This window comes from Vipera berus (genome assembly GCF_964194415.1).
Source record: "Vipera berus genome assembly, chromosome: 9".
Lineage (NCBI taxonomy): Eukaryota > Metazoa > Chordata > Lepidosauria > Squamata > Viperidae > Vipera > Vipera berus.
Window position 1 is genome coordinate 1579534 of NC_138212.1, and position 27711 is coordinate 1607244.

A 27711-nucleotide genomic window follows, 5' to 3' on the forward strand; every position below is an offset into this window, starting at 1 on the left:
CATCCTAATTTTCTATCTTCTGGCTTGGCTGGCTGAGGAATTTGGGAGTGGAAGTTCCCCAGTCTGAAAAGAGGCCAAGTTTGCAGACCCCCTGCCTTAGATAAAAAGGGACCAAACTCTGAATTGCCCATGGTTTGTTATCACCCTGCGACCTGTTTCCTCTTGTGGTTGAAATAGCAACCCTATTTTTTAAAAAAAGAAAACGCCCTGCCATGCTCGGGGAAAGGATTTCCCATTCCGTTCTCCAGTTTTGCTGGAATTCAGGCCCTGAGAAGCAGGAGAGGGCATCCCCCAAGCCAGCTTGGCGCGCAACCGCCCCCCCTGTTCCCCCCCCCCTGCCCTGGACCCGGCTCTACGGAGCGCTGGTCAGCTTTGGCTTTAGGAAATGAAGCGTGGCACGGCCTGCCAGGCGCTGCACCTGGCTCAGGAAGGCTTCCTGGGCTGGGGCATCCAACCAGCGAGCGGTGCCCGCAGGTGGCACCTGGAGGGCGGCTCAAGGTGAAACCCTGTCGGACCTGCTCCGGCTGCCAGGGCAGAGCCTCTGGGTGTCTTTGGGCAGGCGGAGCTGCTGCTTCGGCTGCTTAATCCTCCCTTGGCTGCCTGCCTTGTTTTTTAGCAGCAGCAGGAGAGGAGGGGAGTCGCCATGGCCCAGGGCTGAAGCGGGGGGGGGGGTCTTCGGTGGGCTCTGAGCTGGGGGTTGTTTTACCCAATTAAGGAGCCCCCTCCGTGCCAGACTGTGGGGTCCTTGGTGCTCTCTGAGCTTGGTAGGTAGGGGTGTGTTTTTTTTGCAGACGTCTCATGACACGAGTGGGTAACACCATTGGGGTGGGAAGAGGGCATCCCTCCGGGACGCTGCAACCGTCATAAATACGAGTCAGCTGCCAAGCCTGTGAAGTCTGATCATGTGACCACGGGGATGCTGCAGGGTCCCGGGGAACACGCGATCCCCATCTGCGACTTTCTGACGAGCGAAGTCAACGAGGGAAGCCGGGTTCGTTCAACCACCGGGTGACTAATTGAACAACTGCAGTGATTCACTTAGCAACTGCGGCTAGGAGTGTCGTAAAACGGAGCGAGACTCACTTAACGAGTGTCTTGCTCAGCAACAGACATTTTTGGTAAGTCGGGGGCCGCGTGCAGTCAAGGCAGTTTTTATTTATCGATCGCTTTTGGTCTTTGTTTCAAAAAAGAGAAGGAGAGGCCAAGAGGCTTTACAGCCAGGGCTGGCATGCAGGGAAAGCCCCATTCCAGGCTGTGGGAACCGCGCTGCCTGCCGAGGGGCGTAATCCGGGCAGCCTCTCCAGCAGGATGTTTCTTCCAAGGCAGACAGGAAGACGGAGCCAAACCGCCCCTCCTTAACTTCCAGGAACAGCTCTCGGATATCTGGCAGCTGCAGCCCTCCGGGCTCCTTCAAGAGGACTGGCTGCATCGGAAGAGGCCCAAAGCCAAGGTCTGCGGCTAAGAAACACACAGAGGGGCCATTGCCGAGAAAGGCAGTCCAAACCGATTGGGTCGTATCTCGCTTTTACTGTTTTGACAAATAAGGCAGCGAACATATCCAACATATCTTCCTCCTCCTCTTTTCCCCACAACAACAACCCTGTGAGGTAGGTTGGGTTGAGAGAGAGGGCCTGGCCCAAAGTCACTCACTCAGCTGGCTTTTGTGCCTAAGGCAGGACTAGAACTCACCATCTCCTGGTGATTGGCCCAAAGTCACCTAGCCAGCTTTCATGCCTAAGGCGGGACTAGAACTCCCAGCCTCCTGGTGATTGGCCTGAAGTAAACCAGCCAGCTTTCACGCCTAATACGGAACTACAACTCACTGTCTCCTGGTTTCTTGCCTGGTGCCCTAAGGACTAGAAACTGACTTGATTTTTGGACCAAACTTTTTTTTTAACAGACGATGCCACCAATTCAAATGAAAGATTAAGACGCATGGACTCTCCCGGCAGTCCAGCCATCTTAAAGGCGCTGAGCTTGACCCACTACACTCCTGGACTACAGTAAAGCAAGCTAGAAGGAACTAGATCTCAGCTTATGAAAAGCAAGCAGTCTTCTGCGTGGTTATAAAATCTGCCAGGCTGCGAGGACAGAGGAGGCCTGAGAACATAGCAACGATTTTCAGAAGCCTCTCTCCATCGCTCTGAAGTCACGAGTTCGAAACATGACATTAATTTCATTGATCCTTGGGTTGCATTTTCATCCCACCTTTTGTTCATTCTCTAACACCCCCACCCCCACCTCCCACCCTGTTTTCCCCAACGAGCAAGCACAAGGATTTCCTGCCATGAGCAGGGGGGTTGGACTAGAAGACCTCCAAGGTCCCTTTGAACCCTTTTTTTCTGTGTTCTGTAAATGCAGTAAACTTCTACTTGAAAGACATTTATACAGAACTGATGTAGAACATAGAATGTAACAATAGACCAGACAACCATTTGACAGGGAAGATATAAGATCCCTTATCTTGAGCAGGGGCTGGACTGGAAGATCTCTGAGGTGCCTTCCAGCCCGAGGATCCTACGTTCCACCCTCTGAAGTAGGGTGGTCTCCCAAGTCTCCCAAGGGGTTTTTGAAAAGGGGGAGCTGGCTCTCCTCGCTACTAAAGGGCCACACCTGAATTCCCACACCTGTTCCCGTCCCAATGACTCAAGTCTTCCATTCCGGGAAGAAGAGCAACTTCCTATCACCCCTCCCTTTTGCGTCTCAACACTCGGTGTCTAAACAAGAGCCAGGAATTGATCGATCAATTAACCAATTCATTAAATTTATACACACACACCCTATCTCACTGTCGTACGATTTTCCGTCACGTATTACTACAAATCCCATAGTCCTTTGCTAACAGGGCTATGGCTGATGGGTCCAGTGCATCCAGATGAGGTGGGGGAGGGGACTTGCCCCCCCACATCCCCCATGCATTTCTCCGTTGCTCCCCCGACAAGTGGGGTGTTCAGGCAATCTTTGGCCAACTGGCAGGAGGTGGACAAGGGCTATTCTGGACCGGATCCCTTCCCGGGTCTGGCCTGGACCAAATGTCCCCCTCCCTTTAAAAAGAGGGGAGACTCAGAAGCCAAGAATTGGGGAGGGGTCGCCGAAGTCAAGGTGGAGTACCCCCAGTGTTATTTTGGCTCCAGATGTCAAGAGTTTAAAAAAAAACCCGGAGTTTCTCGCCACGGCGGGAGGAAACGAAAACAATCAGGAACGCGGGAATCCGTTGCCGAGAGTTCGCAACCCGGCAACCCGATCTGTGCACAACGCGGGCAAGTTAGACTTCAGCAATTGCAACAAAAAGATCGGGTGAGTTGTGCTGTGTTGTGTTGTGCGTTTCCAAAACGAGCCCAGTCCCGCTAAAGAAAGCAGGAGATTGAAATTCCTCGACGGCGCAGCCCATCCGTTCATCGGGTGCGGGACGGGCTCGGCCGCGAGAAATCGCACTCTGCACACGCTCGCAGGCACCGCCGGCCCAGGTCCCGGAGCCCGCTGAGCGGGTGGGGCTGGGGTCAGCCTCTCCTCGCCCCCCGCCCCCCCGGCCAGTGCAAAGGCGACCCCGGGCGGCGCTTCCTCCCCGCGGGCGCGCGCGGCGCGTTCCGGCTCCCCTCCGGAGAGACGGGGCGGGCTCCGTGACTTCATCCCCGCGGCTCGCCATTGGCCGCGCCGCCCGTCACTCCGCGCACTTCCTCCTCGGGGGAAAGAAGGCGCGGGGGGGGGGCAGCGGCGGAGGAGCGAGAAAAGTTTGTGCGGCGGGCCGGGCGCTGCTGCCGCCGCCTCGGAGACGCGTCCCGGGCGCTGGGGAGGCGCCGGAGGGCCCCGGCCAGACCCTCCCGGGGGGGGGAGAGAGACCGGGAGACACCGGGAGAGAGAGAGAGGGACGGAGGGAGAGGGAGAGAGGGAGGAGAGGAGAGGGAGAGAGGGCGGGGAGGGCAGCTGTGCCCGCGGGCGCCTGGATGGCCTCCCTGCCCGCCGCCCCCGCGGGCGCCCCCGAGCCCATCCCGCCGGCCGCCCCCCCCGCCGGGGTCTCCTTCCAGCTGCAGATCGGGCTGACCCGCGAGTACGTCCTGCTGCCCTCCGCCTGCGACCTCGCCCACGTCAAGCAGCTGGCCTGCTCCATCGTGGATCAGAAGGTGGGCGCCGCGCGGGGAGCGCGAGGGGGGAGGGGCGCCCGCAGCCCGAGGGGAAAGGGGACCACCAGGAGAGGGGCGCGGCAGGAGCCCGCGGCATCCCTGGCTCCGCGGGCGCGGCGGGGTCTCTCCGCGCGGGGCAACGGCGGGCGGACGGGCGGCGGGAACGCGCGAGCGCCGCGCTCCTGCCCGGAGAAGCCCGGCAGGCGGGCAGGTTTTTCCAGGCGGCGACCTCCGGGCCGGGACGCCCGGGCTCCGGAGCGCTTCGCCTAAGACGGGCCGGGCGGTGGAGGCTGGAGAGCCGTCCGGGGAGCCTCGGGCTGAGCCGCTGCCCTTTGCCCGGCCTGGGTGTGTTTGGGGCCGGTGTGCAGGTGAGTCTACGGAGCGTTTCCAGGTGATGGTTGTGGCAAAGGTGCCTCTCTTTTTTTCTCCAAAAGGCCAATGGACTTTCTTGCTGTGTTTTTTTTCTTTGAAAAGGTTTCACTTCTCGCTCTTTTTCTTTTCAAAGGGAAAAAAAAACCCAAGAAAGTCCGAGTTGCCTTTTTTAAAAAAATGAAAATGAAAAAAGGAGCACCTTTGTGGCTGTTGCAGCAGCCTCACGCACAACCGGCCCTGGCTCGGCTGCACAGGTCAGAATGGAGAAGAGCAGCGCAGCCCTGAGCAGGAAAACCGGTTCTGGGTCCCCGCAAGCCCAGCTCAGCCCACTGAGCAGGTGCGGAGCAGATCAAAGGGGCAGGAATGCAGCGGAGGTCGGCCGGTCTCCGGGTCAGTGATTCGGCTGGGGGGGGAGAGGGAAAAGCAAAAGAAAGCAGAAATTGGGAGAGAGAGCAGCAGAGTGGAGTGAGTGACCAGGTGCACCTGTTCCTGCTTCCCGGCTCCTCCATAGCGCCCCTTCTGCAAACCTCTATCTGTATCCCAACTGTATTGTTTTTACAAATAACGGAAGGTGGTGAACATATCCAACACACCTTCCTCTTCCTGTTTTCCCCACAGCAACAACCCTGCTAGGTAGGTTGGGCTAAGAGAGAGAGGGACTGGCCCAAAGTCACCCAGATAGCTTTCACGGCTAAGGCAGAACTAGAACTCCCCGTCTCCTGGTGATTGGTCCAAAGTCACTCCGTTGTTTTTCATGGCTAAGGCAGGACTAGAACTCAAGGCCTCCCACTTTCTAGCCTGGCGCCTTAACCACGGGACCAAACTGGCGCTCGGTATCAAATATCCTCAAAAAAATGTGGAACTTCAGCACCCGTAATCCTCCAGACGCTTCTTAAGGTCTGTCTGCTTGCCAGAAGAAAGAGGAGGGGGCTTAAGGTTTGTCATGCTGGACAAAGGGTCCTCCTCCTGGGTGTACCATGGTTTACATTTCACACACAGAATAACAGAGTTGGAAGGGACCTTGGAGGTCTTCTAGTCCAGCCCCCTGCTCAATCAGGAGACCCCATGCCATTGCAGACAAATGACTGTCCAGTCTCCTCTTACAAATCTTCAGTTTTTAAGCAGAGATGCCCGAAGGAATGTGTGAATCCCCGATTCAGCTCTTCATGCTGCTGTTTTTCAAACTTGGGTGGACTTCAAGTCGCCCAGTTTGAAAAATGTTAGTTTATAGGGTGGCAGGGCCTATACGAAGGCCACCTCCTGAATGGCAATGAGGAGACAGCCTAGACTTCAGGAAACCACAAGGGAAAATAAAATCGGGGGCTGGGGAAACCCCCGGAATGGAAACAGGGTGACGCTGACTTAGAAAAAGAAAAAACGTTCAGGGCCGCCACGTTGGGTTGGAGAGGCTGCTTGCAGAGTTCGACGTGCGCTCTGAAGTTTGCATGTTGCAGGTGGTGCTTTCGATCCGATCCAGGGTCCTCTGGGGGGGTGGGTGGGGGGTTAGATCCATATTGTCAGGGCAGGTAGAAGCCAGAGCAGAAACCACCCGGATGGAGGCTGAACCTGAACTCGGAACCAAGAGAGAGGGAGGGAGGGAGACAGAGAGAGAGACGTGGCTGGATTCGTTGGCGGCAACCCCTCGTCTCCTCTCCCCTGCACAAGTGATGTGGGGCCTGGCTGGTGCTGCTGAGCGAGCTTTTTATGTGACGGCAAAGCAGCGGAAACGGCAGCCGGGACCTGCCCGCCTGGCTGCTTGCTGGGCAGGAAAGGGAAACGTTCCCCCCCCCCCCCGTTTTGGAGGGTGATCATCTTTGGGGCTTCTCCCGGATGGAAGCCGCCCTCCTTGCATCCGTTGATGTGGCTGCTGCAACGGTCAGGAGGAAACCTGGACGCCTCGGGGCTCAAGGAGAGAGCGGCCTTCAGGGCCTGGTGGGGCCTGCCCGGCTCTTCAGAGCAACACGTCTGTCCTTGGTCTCCCCCGCCCGCCTGGCTTCCGGGCAGCCCAAAGTTTGCTTTATTCGTTGGTCGTATTTAAAGAGCGCCCAGCAGTGGATCAGCCTAGAACTAAGGGGAAACTTCCTGACAGTCAGAACAATCAACCGGTGGAACAACCTGCCTCCAGAGGTGGTGAATGCTCCAACACTGGAGGCTTTTAAGAAGAGACTACTAGACAGCCATTTGTCTGAAATGGTCTAGGGTTTCCTGCCTGAGCAGGGGGTTGGACTAGATGACCTTCAAGGTCCCCTCCAACTCGATTATTTTATGATTCTGTAAGGGTCTCCTGCTTGAGCAGAAGGCTGGACTAGAAGACCTCCAAGGTCCCTTCCAATTCTGTTGCTCTGTTATTCCCTCGCAGTGGGAATCTGGGTGATGTACAATAAATATTGTTATTTGCAGGTGGTCCTCGGCTTACAACCCATCCGTTTAGTGACCGAAGTTACAACGCCACCTGAAAAAAATGACTTATGACCATTTTTCACACTTATGACTGTCACAGCACGTGATCCCTGTGGTCATGTGATCAAAATTCGGAAGCTTGGCAACTTACTTAACGACGGCAGCAATTTGCTTAATGACTGCAGCAAAAGTCCTAAAATCGGGTGCGCCTCACTAAGTGACCGTCTTACTTAGTGATGGAAATGCTGTCCCAATTGGGGTCATAAGCCGAGGACCTCCTGAGAAAAGGCCATCCGAGCCTCCATTTTCAACAGGACCCCGAGTCCTTATTGTGGCTGAGCAGGAGACGGGGGGGGGGGGGTTTCCGGACTTAAGCGATTGAGCAAATTCCTTTGAAGGTGGTGCCTTCACGAAGGGAAGGCCTGGAATCTAATCTAGGGTTGAAAACAACCTAGCCCCCCTCCTCTCCCCCCTCCCGCGTCGTAAGACGTAGGTCTTATCTTTGGGGATTTGCTTCTTCGCAAGGCTAACCCCGCTTCTGTTTTCGTGATCGTCGGTGAAGCGGGCAAATTCACTTTATTTCTCTCTGCTTGTGCCCGTTTTTCATTTTAGGCTTAAGTGTGTGTGGGGCGAATGGATTAGTTTGATCAAGGCCCTTCTTAGGCTTGAGGATGCCCAAGTAATCTGAAAGCCCCAAAACACGTTAAGAGACGAGCACTTCTACTCCCAGAATTCTGAGAGTTAAAGTCCACCTCTCTTAAAGTGGCCAAATTTGAAAAACGCATCCCTAAAAATTCAAACTCTGCCAGCTGCCTGCAAACGTCAAGCTGTCAAGTTTGCTTGGGGTGAAGCCATTGTTTAACGCTGTTGATCCTCCACGTCCAGAGGCAGTCTACCTTGGAAATACCCCATTCTAAATGCAGAGGACCAACCAACGCCTGTGTTATTGGTGGTTTTCTTGGCTGCACATCTGCCTGCCAGCTGTTGCCTTTGGAAACGCTGGACTGGATAGGAAACACCATTGTTGTTGTTTTTCCAATGGGGTGTCTTCCAACTACAAACTGGGGTGTGTGTGTGTGTGTCCCTTGTTCAATACCCATTCTGAAGCCCGTAATAGTCCTGTAGGAAGGGGACAAAAGCAGGCAAGGGGTCTGGCTCCCCCCCCCAGCCCTGATGCAATCCCACGCTCAGAGGGAGCAGCCCCCACCCCAAGGTTTGTGCATTTGTGCAACCTCTTGATGTTTTTCCAGTCCGCCGCCTCCTTGCAGTCCAGCCGAACTGGTGCCAGCTGGGTGAGTCACTGGCATTTTATCCCCCCCCCCCTTCCTTAACTCAGCCTGGTTTTGGCTGCCCTTAAATTTATTCTCGGTTTTTATAGGTTGTTGTTGTTTTTTGTGACCCAGGTTTGAATGCTGAGCAGCTGGGCAGTGGCGGAGGAAGGTGGGCTGGTGCAGTAGGATAGGAGACTCTGAAGCCGTCCCTCCCCCCTGCCCACCCGAGCTGGGATGTTGTGGCATTTTCAAGGAGGGGAGGGGTGGATTTCGGAGCACTTGGAGACAGAGGCGAGGCTGGCCCATCTCCAAATGGGGTGTCTTGCCCAGATGTGTGGGACTTCAACTCCCAGGGTGCCTTGCTGGTGACTCTCCCAGCCCTGGCAGAAAATGTCCCTTCCACTGCAGGGTCCTGGGTGTGCAGCGGAAAGAAAGAAGAAATTTGATCTCCGGGTGAAAACAAAGTTTTCTTCCTCTTCCCTGGAACTCAGTCAAAATCACACAAAGTATTAACACCGCTTTATAAAGCCTTAGAAAGGCCACACTTGGAATACGGCATCCAGTTTTGCTCACCACCACATTACAAAAAAGATGTTGAGACTTTGGAAAAAGCGCAAAAAAGAAGAACTAAGATGGTTAAAGGCCTGGAGACTAAAACATATGAAGGACAGTTGCAGGAACTGGGTTTGGCTAGTCTAGAAAAAAGAAGGAGGGGGGGACATGATAACAGTATTCCAATATTTGAGAGGCTCCCCCAAAGAAGAGGGGGTCCACCTATTCTCCAAAGCCCCTGAAGGCAGGACGAGAAGCGACGGATGGAAACGAATCAAGGACAGAAGCAGCCTGGAACTAAGGAGAATCTTCCTGAGGACAATTACGGTAACCAGTGGAACAGCTGGCCACCAGAAGTTCTGAGTTCTTCATCACTGAAGAAGAAGAAGAGACTGGACAGCCACTTGTCTGAAATGGTATAGATTCTTCTGCCTGAGCAGGGGGTTGGACTAGATGACCTCCAAGGTCCCTTCCGGCTCTATTCTGATTGATGAACTTCAGCTGGAGGAGGGGGAAACTTCCTTGTAAATTGCAGTTTCCAGCAAAATCCTCGGGCCCTACTCGGGAGAAGCTCTTCAGAATTCAACTGATTTATTTAAATTTATTTATAAAAGCTATTTGTCGCCCATCTCGCATCTAGTGATTCTTGGTGGCTCACAGCAATTCAGTGCCGTAAGACTTACTCTCCTGTAAGCTCATGCAGGACAACGGCCTTTTTGGCCGGCCTGCCCCTCCAGAGAGGGCTCAGCTGAGATCCAAGCCAGGCCTTTGCAGGGGTGGGTTTCCTTGCTTAAAGGAAACCCACCCCTCCCTTAAAGGCTTCCCCCCTCCCTCCCTCTATCTGTCCTAGCTTGGGGGGGGACGTTCCATCCCCCCCAGGGCCTTCAGTTGGCCTTTCTGAGGGCAAGGCTGCAGTGGAAGTTACACTCTGTGTGTGAGAGGGAGGGAGGGAGGGAGGAGAGAAGGAAAAGAAAGCAGGAAGGAAGGAAGGAAGGAAGGAGGAAAAGAAAGAAAATAAAAGAGAAGAGAAGAAGAAAAGAGAAAAGAAGAAAAGAAAAGATGGCTGGCAGGAAGGAAGGAGGAAAAGAAAGAGAAAAGAAAAAAGAAAAAAGAAAAGAGAAAACAAGATGGCTGGCAGGAAGGAGGGAGGGAGGGAGGAAAAGAAAAGAAGAAAGAAAAGAAAAGATGGCTGGAAGGAAGGAAGGAAGGAAGGAAGGAAGTAGGAAGAAAAAGAAAAACAGGAAGACTTGGGGGCCTGCAAAGGAATGTCGCCAATCAGCTGGACCAAAATCAGAGCCGAGATTTGCATAACCGTCCCTTGCGTGGCTGCCTCGCCTACCTGCCTGGCACCCGCCTGCTTCCTGTGCCGCCCTGGGCCTCCGCCTGCCTGCTGCCTCCCCCCCTCCCCCCCCAGCCCAAGGTTGCCTGTCTGCATTTTTGAACAGCCTCCTGCGAGAAATACCTGCTTCTTGGCAGCCCCCCCCCCCCCGGGAAGGCCCCCCTGCCTTTGGGATGCCCCAGCCAGCCAGAAGCTCTTTCCTTCCCCTGCAGTGCAGTTCGGAGCCTGACCGGGCACCCTTCCTGGCACAGTCTCCAAGGGTGGGCCCCAGATGACTGGGAAAAGAGAGGTTCAAAAAAAAACCCCCAAACCCACCACCCCACCTACATAGACGACAGGTGTTTTTTTTAAAAAAAAATTCTGCTTGCGTTTTCCCAAAAACAAACCTGTTCTTCAAATAAAATAAAGCGCGCTCTTCCAGCTCAGGAGCTTCCAGGATGCCTTATAGAGCCGGGGTGGGCAACGACTGCTCGTCCTCGGCTTACGACCGCAATTGGGCCCAAAATTTCCATTGCTAAGCGAGAGAGTTAAGTGATTTTTGCTCCGTTTTACCACCACCCTTGTCACTGTTGTTACATTGTTAAGTGAATCACGTGACCGTGGGGATGCTGCAATGGTCGTTAAGTGTGAAAATTGGTCATAAGTCACTTTCTTCAGTGTTGTTATAAACTTTGGTCACTTACACTAAGTTGTAAGCAGAGGACTCTCTGTATGGCAACTTCACAACCCTGGGGACTTCAATTCCCAGAATTCCTGATCCAATCCTGATCTAGGCAGACCACTGGCCTTTACTGATAAGGATTGATTATTTGCTTCTAATTGCTAATACTTTGGGGAGCCCCCCCGAACCAATACGATCTGGGATTTTCACGGGGGTCCCCAAAACAAGGCTCCTAGCCGAAAGTTCCCTACCCAGCCTCATTTACACACCTCCACAGGTCCGTAAAGCGAAGGAAATCTGAAGTTGGTTTGTAAGCCCAGTCGCCGTTTGCCTTGGTGACCGCTTCACTTAACGGCTGAGTTGCCAATTGTGATCGTTAAATGAGGACCACCTGTACAGTCAGAGGGTGCAAGGCTGGGTCGCCTCAAACGTTGAAGCATTCAAGCCCTGGGCTTGCCTTTCCCTGGTACCAAAATCCTGGTTTTTATAAGGCTTTTCCCCCCATTGCTTATCTGATCCATGCTGGTCTTTCTCTTTTGCAGTTTCCCGAGTGCGGATTCTACGGCCTCTATGATAAGATCCTGCTGTTCAAACATGACTCCTCAACAGCCAATATCCTGCAACTGGTCCGAGCCGCCTCTGACATTCAGGAGGGGGACCTGGTGGAGGTGGTTCTCTCAGGTAAAGGGGCCTCGGTTAGGGACGGCAAACTCCTGATGATGTTACCTAGTTGGGTCATGAAAGGTCTGCAAGGAAATCACCAAGCTCAGAGAGGACTCCACAAGTCTCCTCCTCCTCCTCCTCCTCCCCACTTCTAGCACTAGTCAGATAGTGAAACATCTGCAAGAAAGCAAAAACCCAGCAGACTCCCAAGGGTTGAATTCACCCTAATTAAATATATATATATATATATCCCTAAATGAAAACAAAGGTTGGCAATCGGGTAAAGATGGCAGCAGCTAAACTTGGTTAGTTTTAATTAGGGACAGGGTTTGTTGTTTTTTTTAAAAAATGTCTTAGCTGGCTGTGTGCATCCAGCCCCTTCCTTTAGTTTTAGATCAGATCATTTGCACCAGAGTAGCTAAATTTAAGCAATGGGTTAAATATATACTGCTCAAAAAAATAAAGGGAACACAAGATAAGACATCCTACTATTAAATACAGTACATTGTTTAAGTGTTCCCTTTTTTTGAGCAGTATATATACAAGTAGATAGCTAGATATAATAATAGAATAGAGTGGGGAGGGACCTTGGAGGTTTTCTAGTCCAGCCCCCCGCTTAAGCAGGAGACCCTAGACCCATTTCAGAAAGTGACTGTCCAGCCTATTCTTAAAAACCTCCAGTGATGGAGCGCCCACGATTTCTGGAGGCAGGTTGTTCCACTGGTTAATTGTCCTCACTGTCAGGAAGTTTCTCCTTAATTCCAGGTTGCTTCTCTCTTTGTTCAGTTTCCAACCATTGTTGGGAAAACAATGATACATTAAAAGATAAATTAAGGCAGCTACTTATCTCATCTCCTGCTAGCTTAAAAGACTTTGAGGTTTGGAGATCAGCAAATTAAGAGGGTCACCCAAAGTTTTTGCGACTTGCATGAAAACCGGAATCAAAGTGATTAATGTGAAGTGCAGAAAAGAGCAATCATTATGTGGATTTTCCTCCCCAGCTTCTCACTCACTCTCTCTCTCTCTTTCTGCAGCCTCGGCTACTTTTGAGGACTTCCAGATCCGTCCGCACGCCCTCAATGTCCACTCGTACAGGGCCCCTGCGTTCTGCGACCACTGTGGAGAGATGCTTTTCGGTTTGGTCCGCCAAGGCCTCAAATGTGACGGTAAGAAAAAAACCCACCTGCAGAAGACCAAAGGCAGCTTTCTACTTCTAAGAATTCTAGATTTGAACTCAGGACCGGCTTGAAAAACGGGGTTTATTCGGGGAAGGGGTGAAGGGAAAGCCACAGTAGAGAATCGGGGTTGTTAAAAGATGGATTTTTTTCCCCTTTTCGTGATGGCCATCAGATAGCAGCTGATAACTCCTATTTTCCTTGGCGGAAAGAAACCATAGCAGTAAGAACAAACAATCCTTTCCTCGTAGAAATCTTTATTTTTATTTTCCTTGTGGGGAAAAATAAAATCTTTTCATGATTTGAAACATCTGGACATGTCCAGAGTCTGCATATCAGAAAGGGAGGCCTGAGAGATATGCATGAAATGGAGTAATGTTTGTCAACCTTAGCAATTTAAAGTTGTGTGGACTTCAACTCCCAGAATTCCCCAGCTGGCATGCTAATGAACTTTAAGAAGTGTGGACTTCAACTCCCGGAATTCTTTGCTGGCTGGGGAATTCTGGGAGTTGAAGTCCACACAACTTAAAGTTGCCAAGGTCAAGAAACAGTAAAACGGACCATTGACCTACCCTGCAGAGCTGTTGTAAATTCCTTCTCAGCCTGCAAAGTGAACAGTATAGTCAATATAATTTCACTGGCAAAGGATTTAAAATGATTATTAAAGAAATACTTTAATTACCCTTTAATTACCTTCTAACCTCCCGACCCCGTGGCCTCTTCTGCCCCACAGGTTGCGGCCTGAACTACCACAAACGCTGTGCCTTCAGCATCCCCAACAATTGCAGCAGCGCTAGGAAACGCCGTCTTTCGTCTACCTCGCTGGCCAACTCACAATCGTTGCGGCTGTCAATCACCGAATCCTTGCCCTGCGCCCCGGACGAACTGGTGAGTCAGCCATTCCTCCCCCCACTGGGCCAGAGGCAGCTCTGCTTGGCCTCTGCTTGGTTTCTTCTGAGCCTTGAGGACTAGAAACCTGATGCACCTGGGGCGGAGCATGAATTCTCCTCCATCAGCGTGTCGCTCTTATGATTCAGTAATTTCTAACAGTTTCGGTGGCACTCGGAGCCGCGGATCAGATTTAAGTTGCTATTGTTGTTTTTTTTATTAAAGTCAGACTCCGGACCCATTCGCAAGACTAAAAAGTGTATTTTGCTTGGTCGAGGTTGCTCTTCGCGTATCTTGTGATGGGGACAGGCCAGCGTGGCAGATCAGACTAAGAAAGTGATGCTAAACAATGTCTTGGCTAAACAATGTCATGTTGCAGGTAGTCCTTCAACCTCTGACCACGATTGAGCTCAAAATTTCTGTTGCTCAGCGAGACAGTTGTTAAATGAGTTTTGCCCCATTTAACGACCTTTCTTGCCATATTTTGTTAACTGAATCACGGCAGCTGTTCAGTCAACCCGGCTTCCCCATTGATTTGCTTGTCAGAAGGTTGCAAAAGGGGATCACATGATCCCAGGACGCTGCAACCGTCATAAGCATGAACCAGGTGCCAAGCCTCTGAATTTTGATCATGTGAGCCTGGGGGATGCTGCAACCTTCGTAACTGTGAAAAATAGTTGTAAGTCACTTTTTTCAGTGCGGTTGTAACTTCGAATGGCCACTAAGCGAACTGTTATAAGTTGAGGACTACATGTACTTTCTTGGCCAGGGCTCAGTCCCCACTTTTCCTTCCTTCCTTCCTTCCTTCCTTCCTTCCTTCCTTCCTTCCTTCCTTCCTTCCTTCCTTCCTTCCTTCCTTCCTTCCTTTCCTCCCTCCCTCCCTCCCTGGCCATTCTCCGTGTCCTTGCCCTGATCCGGTCCTCTTCTCCGCCCCGTTCCTCGCCCAGAGTCGGTCTTCCACGGAGCTCTTTCCCCGCCGCCTGACCTCCTCCACCTACATCGGCCGCCCCATTGAGCTGGACAAGCTGTTCCTCTCCAAGGTGAAGGTGCCCCACACATTCCTCATCCACTCCTACACCCGCCCCACCGTCTGCCAGTACTGCAAGAAACTCCTCAAGGGCCTCTTCCGCCAGGGCCTTCAGTGCAAAGGTGAGTGGGCTCTTTCCGTGACACGTATGGGAGGGGGGAGGGGGAACTCCCTGCTACCAGATATTTGCAGCCTGACAGCTGCAGGTGCAATGCTGGCCTTGCCCTGCTAGAACCCGGTTTGTTTCTGGTCTCCCCCTGCTGGCGGCTGATGGCATTGCCTTTCCTGGACGGCTTCCTCCCTTTCTTTCTTTCTCTCCTCCCCCTCCCCCAACTCCCCCCAGATTGCAAATTCAACTGCCACAAGCGTTGCGCGACCCGAGTGCCCAACGACTGTCTGGGAGAGGCGTCCTTTAATGGTGGCGGTGAGTTCCAAAGAAGTCTCACGTTGCAGGTGGGGCAAGATGGAAGAGACTCTGGCCAGGGGGTGTGGAGGGGATTTTATGCTGGCTGGGGCGGGAGGGACTCCAGGTGCTGGACTGGCGTGAAAGAATGCAGAGCTGACCTTCCAGCAGCTTCGGACCGCGTGATTTGCTTAACAACGGCAACGGTTCGCTTAACGACCGTGGCGGAGAGGTCATAAAGTTGAGAGTAATGTATTTAAGTGCCTTGCTTAGCCCAGGAAATTCCGGCCCCCTTGTGGCCGTAAGGCGAGGACTACCCGTGTGGCCCCTCGTTAAACCATGTCGATCCCACCCACCGGGGAGATACCCACGGTTGGAATCAGGATGACCAGATCCCTGGATTCTTCTCCTCTTCCTCCACCAGATGTTTCCGTGGAAGAATCGAGTGATCTCAGCGAGGCGGATAAAAACTCGCTCATGGATGAGTCTGACGATTCGGGGATCATCCCGGGATCCCACTCGGAGAGCGAGCTGCGCATGGACGAGGACGTGGACAGCCTCCAGAAGTCCCAAAGGTGAGGGGGGAACCCAGGTGCTCCTTCCTCTCGGCTCCGGGGGCCAGGGGACAGGTCCGGCTTTGCAGTACAGCTAGTCTTCGTTTAGTGACCATTTGAAGTTACGACCGCACTGAAAAAAGTGACTGAGGACCGTTTTTTCACACTTAGGAACGTTGCAGCATCCCCCGTGGTCACGTGATCGGAATTCAGACGCTTAGCAAGCAACTCAGATTTACGACGGCTGCAGTGTCCCCGGGGTCACATGATCCCCTTTGGCCACCTCCTGACAAGCCAAGTCAATGGGGAAGCCAGGTTCACTTAATGACCGTGTTACAGGTCATCCTGACTTACGACCGCAATTGAGCCCAAAGTTTCTGCGGCTGAGCGAGACGTGGGCCAAGTGAGATTTGCCCCATTTTGCAACCTTGCTTGGCACAGTGAGTCCCACGGCGGCCAAGTGGGTCTGGCTTCCCCGCAGACTTGGCTTGTCGGGAGGTCGCAAAAGGGGACCACGCGACCCATCGTAAATACGAGTCACTTGCCAGGCCTCTGAATTTTGATCACGTGACCGCAGTGGGGCGGGGGCTGGAACCATCCTAAGCCTGAAAAACGGTCCTAAGTCATTTTTCCCCAGTGCCATTGTAACTTTGAACGGTCACTGAACGAACGGTTGTGAACTGAGGGTTGCCTGTAACTAACTTCACCACTGCAGTGCTTCCCTGAACAAGTGTGGCGAGGAAGGTCATAAAGTGTGGTGAGATTCACTTAACGACTGCCTCCCTTAGCCGCATAGGTGTTGCGTCAGGGCTGGGCCTGTACTAGGACTCCTCCTCCTCCTCCTCTTGCTCCAGACTCGTAGCCATTGATCATTTTGATTTTTCAGCGCTTCGGGTGAACCCCTCCCCATCTTTGGGGTCTCCTTTTCCCACAGGGGGGCTTTTCCGTCGGTCCGCAGCCCCCCCAACCCCTCTGACCTGTGCCCCTCCCCCTCTGCCTCCCCAGCTCCGTGGGGTACATCCCCCTGATGCGAGTCGTGCAGTCCGTCCGCCAGACCACCCGCAAGTCCAGCAAGGCCCTGAAGGAAGGCTGGATGGTGCATTTCAGCAGCAAGGACACCCTGGTGAGCGAGGGGAAGGGGCTGCGCGGCTGCAGGGGGATCAGCGGAGACTCCCTGGCGCTGCATTCAGGATTCCTTGGAAGAGAGAGTCCTACACGGGCTTTACCTGGGTTGGTCTCTTTGCGGGACTGAATGGCCTGATGCCTGGAGCAGGGGTCTTTAAGACTTGTGGACTTCAGCTCCCAGAATTCCCCACTCAGAGCGGAGGCCTCCAGGCTTGGCCACTATAAGACTTGTGGACTTCAGCTCCCACAATTCCCCAGCCAGCTCATGTGATCGGCAACTCTGTTGCATGTGCTGGCTGGGGAATTCTGGGAGTCGAAGTCCACCCCCCTTCAATTTCAGTAGCAGGCTGTGCAAAGAGGGGCCTTTCATCGCCAGAGAAGCCCCTTCCCCCCCCCCAATCCCCCAACCCTTTTTGCTTTTTCCTGCAGCGGAAACGTCACTACTGGCGGCTGGACAGCAAGTGCCTTACCCTCTTCCAGAACAACAGTAGCAACCGCTACTACAAGGTGAGTCTTGTCTCCTCGGGGTCTCCGGGACAAGGAGAAAAGTGGGGAGCCAGACCCCCTTGGCCTAGCAAGCCTCTGCCCGTCGCTGGGGGCGGGTGGGGGTGAAACCTTTTGGTAGAAAAAGGGAGCAGAAGACCAGGGGAAGGGGCCGGTCTTTCACAGCCCAGGAAGCAAACCAGCAGAGGATTCCAGAGTGGGGAGGGGCAGGCTTGAGGTCATCTACTCCATCCCCGGCTCAGAGCCAGACTGAAGTATCTCCCACAGCCTCCACTCGAACCCCTGCCCCACAGTTCGCTATGGGTGTTTTTGCCCAGAATTTGGAAAGAAACAGCAGTTTTTGGGGAAACAAATGTTGTAAATCTCACTGGAGACTCCAAACAGCCATAAATGAGGGCCGGTTGCTGAGTGCCCCCAAATATGGTCACCTGACCACAGGGAGGGTTGGACAGACGCCAGAACTTCAGAACCAGGCCAGAAGCACCTTTGTGGGGGGACCCTCTGTCATAACTTTGAACGGTTGCTAAGCCAGCTGTCGTAAACCGAGGACTACCTCTATCTGGAGAAGAGCCGATTTATTTCCCTTTTTCCTTTCTTTCCGCCTTTCCACCTCCGCCAGGAGATCCCGTTGTCGGAGATTTTGGCCGTGGAGCCGGCTCAGGACTTTTCCCTCATGCCGTCCGGCGCCAATCCTCACTGCTTTGAAATCATCACCGCCAACGCCACCTACTACGTGGGCGAGAACGGCGCCCCCGGCAACCCACAGCATGGCGGAGACAGCCTGGAACACGCCAAGGCCTGGGAGACGGCCCTCCGCCAAGCCCTCATGCCGGTCGTCCTGCAGGGGGCGCCAGCTGCCCAGGGACAGCCCCCCCACCGTAAGTCGACAAAGATGCTTCCTGGTGAAGCAGAGAGAAGAGAGTCAAGACAGGGAGGAGGTTAAATCTTTTCGTCTTGTCTTTCCTAGGACAAGCCTCTTTGCGGATCTCTGTGTCCAACAGCCAAATCCAGGAGAACGTGGTGAGTGTCCTACCAGCCCCATTCTTCTTCCTCCGACTCTCGTTCTTCGATCTCATCACCGCCGAAGGTGACCTCAACAGGTGACTTCTTTGCCCAACTGCAGGATATCGCCACCGTCTACCAGATATTCCCCGACGAGGTCCTGGGCTCCGGGCAGTTTGGTGTGGTCTACGGAGGTAACCCAGCCGGTGGCCCTTATTCCTTTTCCCAGATCTTGTCATAGAACAGTGGGGGTCAAAAAGTCGAGATGGCAGCTGCCACAGAGGTCAAAAAGAGGATGGGGGGTGGATTTGTTTCCATTTCACAAGCCTGCACCGTGCCACTCTTGAAATGTTGTGAATCACACCCCGAAGCTTGTGGGAATGTCCCTGGAAGCGGCCTCCGGATCTCCGAAAGGACCAATTGTGGTCCTCAAATCTTGCAACGTTCCACGTTTCGCTGTCTCTGTCATTGCTGTGCTGAGAACTTAAGTTCAGCAACTGAAGGGGGGCCACGAGCAGTTCCCCCTTTCACTGGGCAAGTAGGCCTCGAAATCTCCATTGCTGAGCCAGACAGTCATTAAGTGAGTTTTGCCCCATTTTACGACCTTTCTCGTGAGGGCTGTTAAGTGAATCCCTGCAACTGTTAAGTTAGTTACACGGTTGTTAGGTGAATCGGGCTTCCCCACGGACCGGGCTGATCGGGAGGTCACAAAAGGGGATCGCGGGACCTTGGGACACTGCAACCGTCACCAATACATGCCAGTTGCCAAGCATCATGTGACCCCCGAGGATGCTGCAATGGTCCTAAGTGTGAAACATGGCCAGAAGTCACTTTTTTAGTGCCCCTGTAACTTTGAATTGTCACTAAATGAATGGTTGTAAGTTGAGGACTGCCTGTACTTTCTTGGCCAGGGTTCAACCCTCTCTTATCTACTGTTGCCCTTGATAGTAGCTTCTCCTTCCTTCCTTCCTTCCTTCCTTCCTTCCTTCCTTCCTTCCTTCCTTCCTTCCTTCCTTCCTTCCTTCCCTCTCTCCCTCTCCATTTCCAGACAACCAACCCTTAATCCCAATCAAAAACTTGGCAATTCTTCGAAACAAGGGTTGAGCCCAATCAGGGCAACCGTAGGGAAGATGAAGGCTTGAAGGCATCTCCCAAACCTTTCCCCCAAGGATTCACGCCCTGGAAGAGGAAGCGTCACCCCTTGGGAGACTCAGGGCTGGTCTGAAGGTGGGTTGGAACCAGCTGCCTCCGTAACGTCTCTCTCGTCCTGCCAGGGAAGCACCGCAAGACCGGTCGGGATGTGGCAGTGAAAGTCATCGACAAGCTTCGTTTCCCCACAAAGCAGGAGAGCCAATTGCGCAACGAGGTTGCCATCCTGCAGGTGAGCGGTCCCATCCAGTCTGGCGGCCCCACTATCAGGGGATTCTCGCTTTTTGTTTCTATTTCATTTCGTTTTTAATAATTAAGCGGCCAGAGTAAGTGGGCAAGATAGATGAATACACTGTGATTTCGGTTTTAAACCAGGGGTCTCCAAACCTGACCTCTTTTTATGACGGGTGGACTTCAACTCCCAGAATGCCTCAGCCAGGAAGGAATTCTGGGAGTTGAAGTCCACAGATCTTAATGTGACCAAGATTGAGAAGCATTGCACCAAAGCATGGCATTTTCTCTAGACGTAATATTTTTATTAATTACTACACCTTTTTCCCCCCCATGGATTTTAGTATTATAATAGTACTATACTTCAGGCTGGTAATTTTACTGTCCTTCTAAATGATGTGATTGTCTTATTCAGATTGCCTTTAATGCCTTAACTATATTAATGTTTCTCAACTATATAAGAACTTAAACTTACAATTTCAGGCGTATTGCTATAGTATAGGAGGTTTTAGCTGGTTTTTCTTCTATTCACGTTCTGTCCTGATACAGGCTGCACAGATATTTGTTCTGCTGGTCAAGGCCAAAATAAAATGACCGACTGACTCCCTTGTGGCACCCAGTCTGCCCATGTTCTCTCTGCAGGCTGGGCTGGGGGGGGGGGCTTTCCCTTAAGGTTTAGCCTCCTGTTTTTCATTTTGACCCCGTCCTAGAGTTTGAGGCACCCTGGGATTGTAAACCTGGAATGCATGTTTGAGACCCCGGAGAAAGTCTTTGTGGTGATGGAGAAGCTCCATGGGGATATGCTGGAGATGATCCTGTCTTCGGAGAAGGGCCGGCTTCCAGAGAGGCTGACCAAGTTCCTGATCACCCAGGTAGAAATGCTTCTCCAAATCTATCTTCCTTCCTTCCTTCCTTCCTTCCTTCCTTCCTTCCTTCCTTCCTTCCTTCCTTCTTCCTTCCTTCCTTCCTCTTCCTGCCACCCAAATCTTGATGGATGTAATGCAGGGATCTGTCACTAGGGGGCTCTAGAGTCCTAACTAAAAATATTGCTTCTACCTTGATCTCAAAACGACGACAGATTACAGATTGTTCCCTGGGGAATCTTATAGGTTCCTTAAAACAAAGAGCAAAAATCCCCTTTGGGGCTCTCTGGAAGGAAAATGGGATCAAGCTGGAACCTGTCAAGTTTGTTCTAGAGTCAGAACGACTCCAGCAATCTCAAAAGAAAGACAGCACTTTCTCCGGTCCCTTTTCTAAGTTATCAGCATATCAAATGTAATTTCTGTACTTTGCTTCTGATCATTTTATCCCATTCCGTAAGTAACATCATCAATGCTGGAAGGGAGTGGAATTTGCAGAGTGGAGGAGGAGAAGGAGGAGGACTATGGGGTCCTGGGCACTAGGTAATTCAACATTCATTACCCAACACTGAAGATGCAATCTAGCTGGGTCACGAAACGTCTGCAAGAAACCCACCAAGCTCAGAGAGCACCAGGGACCCCACACTCCTCCTCCTCCTCCTCCTTTCTTCTAGCACTGACGATGTTACCTAGCTGGGTCATGAAACGTCTGCAAGGAAACCCCCAAGCACCAAGAAGCCCACAGTTCAACCCTGAGCTACAAAATATTCTCTTCTATTAGTTAAGGTTTTTTTCTTCTGGACGTTCCCTCTCTCTTCAGGTCCTGGTTGCCCTCCGACATCTGCATTTCAAGAATATTGTTCACTGTGACCTGAAGCCTGAAAACGTCCTCCTGGCCTCAGCCGAGCCCTTTCCACAGGTAAGCTGCTCTTTGTCCGAAGTGGACGACTCCTCACACCGTCTTGGACAAAGCTTGGCACTTCCCTGATTCACTTTCACCCCAACGTGGGAAGTGTGTTTGTGGGGCAAGAAACATTAACCACAACGCCTTCCCTCTAGGAACTTATGCAATTGGACCAGGTAGTGCAGGAATGAGAAAGGTCACCCCAACCATCAGAAGAGGCAATGTTGTTGAAAGGCAGAATTACATGGACAAAGAATGTGTGGCTCTTGATTTTTTATTTTACACCTGTTTTTCTTTCACACCTGTCCTTGTGCTTGCCTTTAGCTGAGGAGAAGAAGGTGGATTTATCTTGGGGATGGAAAGGAAGGGAGGAGAGAAAGGAAGGTGTGGGGAATGTGGTTGCAATGGAGTGGACAACTTGACTCCAGAAGTTGAGGATTCTCCAACACTGGAAGTTTTTAAGAAGAGACTGGAGAATCACCTGTCTGAAATGGGATAGGGTTTCCCGCCTGAGCAGGGGGTCGGACTAGAAGACCTCCAAGGTCCCTTTCAGCTCTGTTCTAATTGATTGATTAACTTTATCTGGAGGAGGGGGAAACTGTCTAGGGAGGGGTCATTGTAAATTGCAGCTTCCAGCAAAATCTTAAGGCAGTATGCATTACTTGGGAGAAGCTCTTTGGAATTCATATTAATATTACTATATTATTGTTGTTTTGTTGTTTGTTGTTGTTATTCTTATTTTTATCTTTGTATACCAAAATCTCAGGGTCACACCTTGCCTTTCAGTGTCAGGTGTGAAAAATGAGCTTTATGTGTGAAAATTCAACTTGATTGATTTACAGGCAGTCCTTGATTTACGATAGGCATGTCAAACTGCTGGCCCACGGGCCGGATGTGTCACGCCGAAACTGCGCCCACCCCCATTGCCGGCAATGGGGGAAAAGTCTTGATACGTGGTGCAATGTCACGTGATGTTGCGAATTTGACATGCCCAACTTAACGACAACAATGGGGAGCCCAAAATGTACGGGGTCAAGTGAGACATTGAAGTAGGTTTGGCCCTATTTTACAACCTTTCTGACCACCATTGTTAAGTGAATCACTGCAGTTGATAAGTGCTGGTCATCCGGCTTCCCCCATTGACTTAGCTTGTCAGAAGGTTGCAAAAAGGGGATCACGTGACCCCGGGACGCTGCGACCGTCGTGTGAACCGGTTGCCAAGCCATCTGGATTTGGATCACATGACCACGGGGATGCTGCAACGGTCGTAACTGTGAGAACCGGTCCCACGTCTCTTTTTTTCCACTGCCTTTGTAACTCGGAACAGTCACTAACTGGGCTGTCGTAAGTCGAGGACCACCTGTACAACTCCGCCCATCAGCTAAACCTCCCTCCGCTCTCTGCTCCGCAGGTGAAGCTGTGCGACTTTGGCTTCGCCCGCATCATTGGGGAGAAATCCTTCCGCCGCTCGGTGGTGGGCACCCCAGCCTACCTGGCCCCCGAGGTGCTGCTCAACCAGGGCTACAACCGCTCTCTGGACATGTGGTCGGTGGGCGTCATCATGTACGTCAGCTTGAGCGGCACCTTCCCTTTCAACGAGGACGAGGATATCAATGACCAGATCCAGAACGCCGACTTCATGTACCCGCACAATCCCTGGCGGCAGATTTCAGTCGGAGGTGACTCTCCCTGGAAAGAGGCGGCGGGCGGAAGGAGCGGCAGGCTGATTTTCAACCTCGGCTGCTTTAAGACGGCTGGGGAATTCTGGGCGTTGAAGTCCACCCGTCTTAAATAGGGCGAGGTCGAAAAATATTGGCTCAGAGCGGAACTACACCCACTCCCACAACGTTTGGGTTTCTACTTTGGGGTGGGGGTGGGGGTAGATTCTGACTCACAAATAGAACGACTCGTGTGAATGGAGCCCTGTGTGGCTGTGTCTTACTTATGTCTGATGTCTTTCTTCATCCTGGTTTTTGGATTATTGGAGGATGGATTGGTTGAAAACCAATTGGGGATCCTTCCTTCCTTCCCTCTCTCCCTATTTTTCCCTTTTCTATCTTCCTTCCTTCCCTCTATTCCTTACTTCTTTCTCTCTATTCCTTTTCTCACTCTTCCTTCTCTGTTGCCTCCTCTTCTCTCTCCTCGCTATTCCTTCCTTCCTTCCTCTCTTCCTTCCTTCCTTCCGTCCGTCCATCCATCCATCCATCCCATCCCTAGCTAGCCTCACTTGGGTTGAGTTGGGCAGCACCAGAAATTTAATAGATGAGTACATTAACAAACAGTCCTGGTTTTAAAGCTTGGTTCTCATTTTGCCCCCTCTCAGCCATCGATCTGATCAACAACCTGCTCCAGGTGAAGATGAGGAAACGTTACAGTGTGGATAAATCTCTCAGCCACAGTTGGCTGCAGGTAGGTTGAATCGAGGGCTCCTCGGTGCTCTCTGAGCTTGGTGGGCTTCTGGCAGACGTTTCATTACCAGAGTAGGTAATATCATCAGTGCTAGAGGAGGAGGAGGAGGAGGAGGAGGAGGAGGAGGAAGAGAACAGTGGGGTCCTGGGTGCTCTCTGAGCTGGGTTGTCTTCTTGCAGATGTTTCATCACCCAACATACATCAACAGTGCTAGAAGGGAGGAAGGTTTTCAAAATAGAGGGCAGGAGGACTATGGGGTCCTGGGTGCTCTCTGAGCTTGGAGATTTTCTTGCAGATGTTTCATTACCAAGCTATCAGTGCTAGAAAGGAGAGGAGGAGGAGGAGGAGGAGGAGGAGGAGGAGGAGCAAGAGAACTGTGGGGTCCTGGGTGCTCTCTGAGCTGGGCGGTTTTCTTGCAGACATTTCATGACCCAAGTGGGCAGCATCATCAGTGCTAGAAATGAGTGGGGCTTGCCCTCTCAGTGTGGCCACCCAGGTGTTGTTCTTGGTCCTCTGGGCCTGACACCAGCTGCTCCCTGAGACCACCGCCTCTGCTTTCCATCTGCCCCTCCCCCCGTAGGATTACCAGAGCTGGCTGGACCTCCGGGAGCTGGAGAGTCGGATGGGTGAGCGCTACATAACCCACGAGAGCGACGACGCCCGTTGGGAGCAGTTTGCCGCTCAGCATAGCCTGCAGTACCCGGAGCATCTGCGCGTTCGCCGGCTCCAGGAGGAGGAGGAGGGAGAGGAAGAGGGGGCCGGAGAGCAAGAAGAGGAGATGGAGGTGCAGGGCTTAGCTGAGCGGGTCAGCGTCCTCTAAAGGCAGGACAAAGGGCAACGAAACTGGAAGAGGACCTTGACTGGAGCAACCCTGGCCTCTCACTGAATTCGCACTCGCCGTCTCCCCAATAATTTCTTTTCCGGAGGTTGGAAAAACAAGAAACGGAACCTGTCAGATCTTTGCAAGGAGACTTTTGGCTGCTCGGAGGTCGGAATTACTAAGACCCACTTTTAAGAAGACCCACGACGGGCAAGGCAATCATGCAGAATGGGTAGAGTCACCTGGCCCTCGGACAGAGCCCCGCTGCCGTTGTCTCCTCCCCGTTTTCAGGGGTGGGCTGGGGACTTCCTTTGCACGTTGCATTAGCCCATTTTGAGTGATTGGCTAAAAAGGTTAATGCAAAAATAGCCAGTTTTCTGCAGCTAGGACCGATGGGGGCTACAGATTGTGCCCCCCCTCCCCACCCAGGGATGCAGAGGAAGGTGTGGGGGTTGAGGAAGAGGAATCAGGGCTGTTTCACAGTGGAAACAGGCTCAAAACCGATGGTGGCGCACTCTTTGACGAAGGTTCTTGGTTGAATGAAGGTTTCTTTGGGGGAGAGGGGGCCTAATCCAGGGCTTCTCCAAACATGCACACTTTAAGACTCATGGACTTCAATTCCCAGCATTCCTCAGCCAGAAACATGCAGCAGGCGGAAACATGCTGGCTGAGGAATGCTGGGAGTTGAAGTCCACGAGTCTTACCAAGTGGCCACGTTTGGAGACCCCTGATCTAATCAATCTGAGTGGGAATTGGTCTCTTTGATCGCTGAATCGGTGTTTCCTCAAGCTTGTTTGCTTTAAGCGGGATGGACGTCAATTCCCAGAATTCCCCAGCCAGCTGAATTCTGGGAGTTGAAGTCCACCCCTCTGAAAGCGGCCAAGCTTTAGAAACCTTGCTTTTAATGGATTGGCAGAGAGGGAATTGTCAAGCAGGCAAAAACTCACTCAGGCAGCCTTCAAAGTAGGACTCAACTTTGGGGGAGGCAGAAACAGAATCGACCCCCCTCGTATGCCCCCCCAAATCTTTGCTCCTTCCTCTATGCCTCCCAAGGGCCTGTCGGCGTTCCAAAGTGGACCGTTTGAAACAGGCCAGCGCCACCAAAGACTGGCTCCTTGTGCGCCAAACAAAGCCACCTTCTCTTCCAGCGTGGAGTGGGCCAACGTCTTTGCCTCCAAACCACGTGGGCTGGCCAAAATCCATGCGCCGGAAGGGAGAGGAGGAAACCCCCGGGGAGGGGGGGAGGAGAGATGCTGTGTGGTTCTCCCCCCCCCCTCTTTTTTTTAAGTATTTCTCTTTGAAAGATTCACATCCCATTCTGCACATCCGGTGAAGGATTAACCCCACAATTTTTTTTGACGGGACAGGAATTCTCCATCTAATGCTTTCCGTGATGGTCAGCTAGAAATATTTCTGTCCCCATCCAGGCTGATGGGAATGGTAGTCTCACCTTGCTAGCAGTTTGCAGGGCTCTGGATCTGGGAAGGAGAAAGATGTGGGTTTGAGGTTGTTTGCATAACGCAAACCAAGATGGGATTTTCCCCCCTTCCCAGCAAGATTTCAGCCCCTCCATATTGGCATTTATTAGATTAATGGTCCCTCTCTCCTCTCTGCTATTAAATTTAGCCAACATCCTTCTGCTGAATCTTACTGATTCCCACCCCCTGGCACTTAATTGGATTCACAACCACCCCCAAATTTCTGGTTTGCTCATTAGAGTTTGTGGAATAAACCACTATTCATTGGTCAATCGAAAAGAGTCAGTTTTGGTATAGGGCAGTCTCTGATGTGACCACTTCGTAGCAACTGGGCTTGCATTGAAGAGGCAGCTTCCCCTGGACAGTTGTTTATACCTTGAAATGTCTATTTTTTTTAAAATAACCTGAACGTTGTGCTGTATATAAAAATACATTTAAATCCTAGATTTAAAAGGGCGTCTTTGAGTTGCATGTAGATTTGTCTGAAGAAGTCAGGAGAAGCTCCGTTCCTTTTTCTACTGAGCAGGTCTCTGGGGAGAATGCCCACCCGGCTCTCTCTTTCTTTTTCTCTTTCTTTCTTTCTTTCTTTCTTTCTTTCTTTCTTTCTTTCTTTCTTTCTTTCTTTCTTTTTTCTTTCTTTCTCTCTCTCTCTCTCTCTCTCTCTCTCTCTCTCTCTCTTTTTTCTTTCTTTCTTATTTATCCTTCTATTTATTGATCTGTTTATCAAATTTATATGCCACCCATCTCCTGTCGAACGACTCTGGGCTTCTTGCTTGTTCTCATTCTACTTTCCAGTCTCTGGAAAGATTCTCCTCTTAAAGTTTGCACCTTGCATGGTGTTGCTGTTGGGGGCACTTGCTGGGCAGACCCTCCCCAATCGTTTTTCCAGGGATGCTCAGCTGCCTTGCCCCAGGCCTGGCCTGGTCATTTGCCCCCGCTTGGCAAGCTGGTTTGTGTGTCCTTCATGCAAGGTGGGCATTTGGAAACCGTGCCGCGTGGGGGGAAGACCACGCAAACAAAAATAATAATAATAAGCTGGAGGTTTTGGGATGAGTTGAGGGTGGTAAACTTTGAAAGGGAAGCTCAGCTCTGAGGTGGGTTCGCAGAGACCAGAAGGAAGCGATGGAGGGACGGTGACAGAGGCTGACGGATGCCATGGGCCAAAGGAAATGGGCAGGGGGGGGGAGCAAAATGTTTAACTTAACTGGACTTTAAAGCAACGTTTCTCAACCTTGGCAATCTTAAGACACAGCTGGCTGGGGAATTCTGGGAGTTGAAGTCCACAGGTCTTAAAATTGACCCATTGAGAATCGGTGCCTTGAAGAATGTGAGCTTTGGAGAGATTTCCTGCAGTCTGGAATCCGTCCATGCCTGGCGATGAGGTTACTTTGAAGTAGAGGGAGGCCGAAGGACTTTCCATTGCGGGCTGTGGCTATAGCAACAATGGAATACAGACAATAAGTTTTTTCCTCCTTCCATCACTTTTTCCAGAACACGACTCTGCCGCACATGCCTTGGCACGCGGCCCCCCTCGCTCTGCATATGCTTAGGAAATCTGGAACGCCTGCAGCAGATTCGGTGGTGGCCGGCTTTAGCGGAGCGGGGCCACACTCTCCGGTGGGGAATTGATGTGTTTTCCAGGTGGGGAATTGACAAGGGCTCTAGATGGGGAATGGACATGTATTCCAGGCGTGGCATTGACAGGCCTGGAAGTGTGGAATTGGCACGCATGCCAGGTGAGGAGTTGACATGGATTCCAGATGGGGAATTGACGTTCATTCCAGGTGTGGAATTGACATGGAT

At 52.1% G+C, this 27711-nt stretch overlaps 1 protein-coding gene across 1 annotated transcript; it reads left to right on the forward strand.

The window, feature by feature from the left end:
• The first annotated feature begins 3498 nt into the window (after nt 1–3498).
• PRKD2 (protein kinase D2) lies at nt 3499–26364 on the forward strand. The gene is made up of 18 exons (XM_081334831.1): nt 3499–4121; nt 11259–11397; nt 12414–12545; nt 13288–13442; nt 14390–14591; nt 14813–14893; nt 15297–15447; nt 16432–16549; nt 16981–17058; nt 17675–17933; nt 18023–18075; nt 18179–18251; nt 19332–19438; nt 20148–20309; nt 21118–21216; nt 22613–22880; nt 23525–23610; nt 24191–26364. Exons 1-18 carry the CDS (start codon nt 3945–3947, stop codon nt 24428–24430), a joined length of 2580 nt encoding a protein of 859 aa, XP_081190957.1. The 5' UTR covers nt 3499–3944; the 3' UTR covers nt 24431–26364.
• The last annotated feature ends 1347 nt before the right edge of the window (nt 26365–27711 follow it).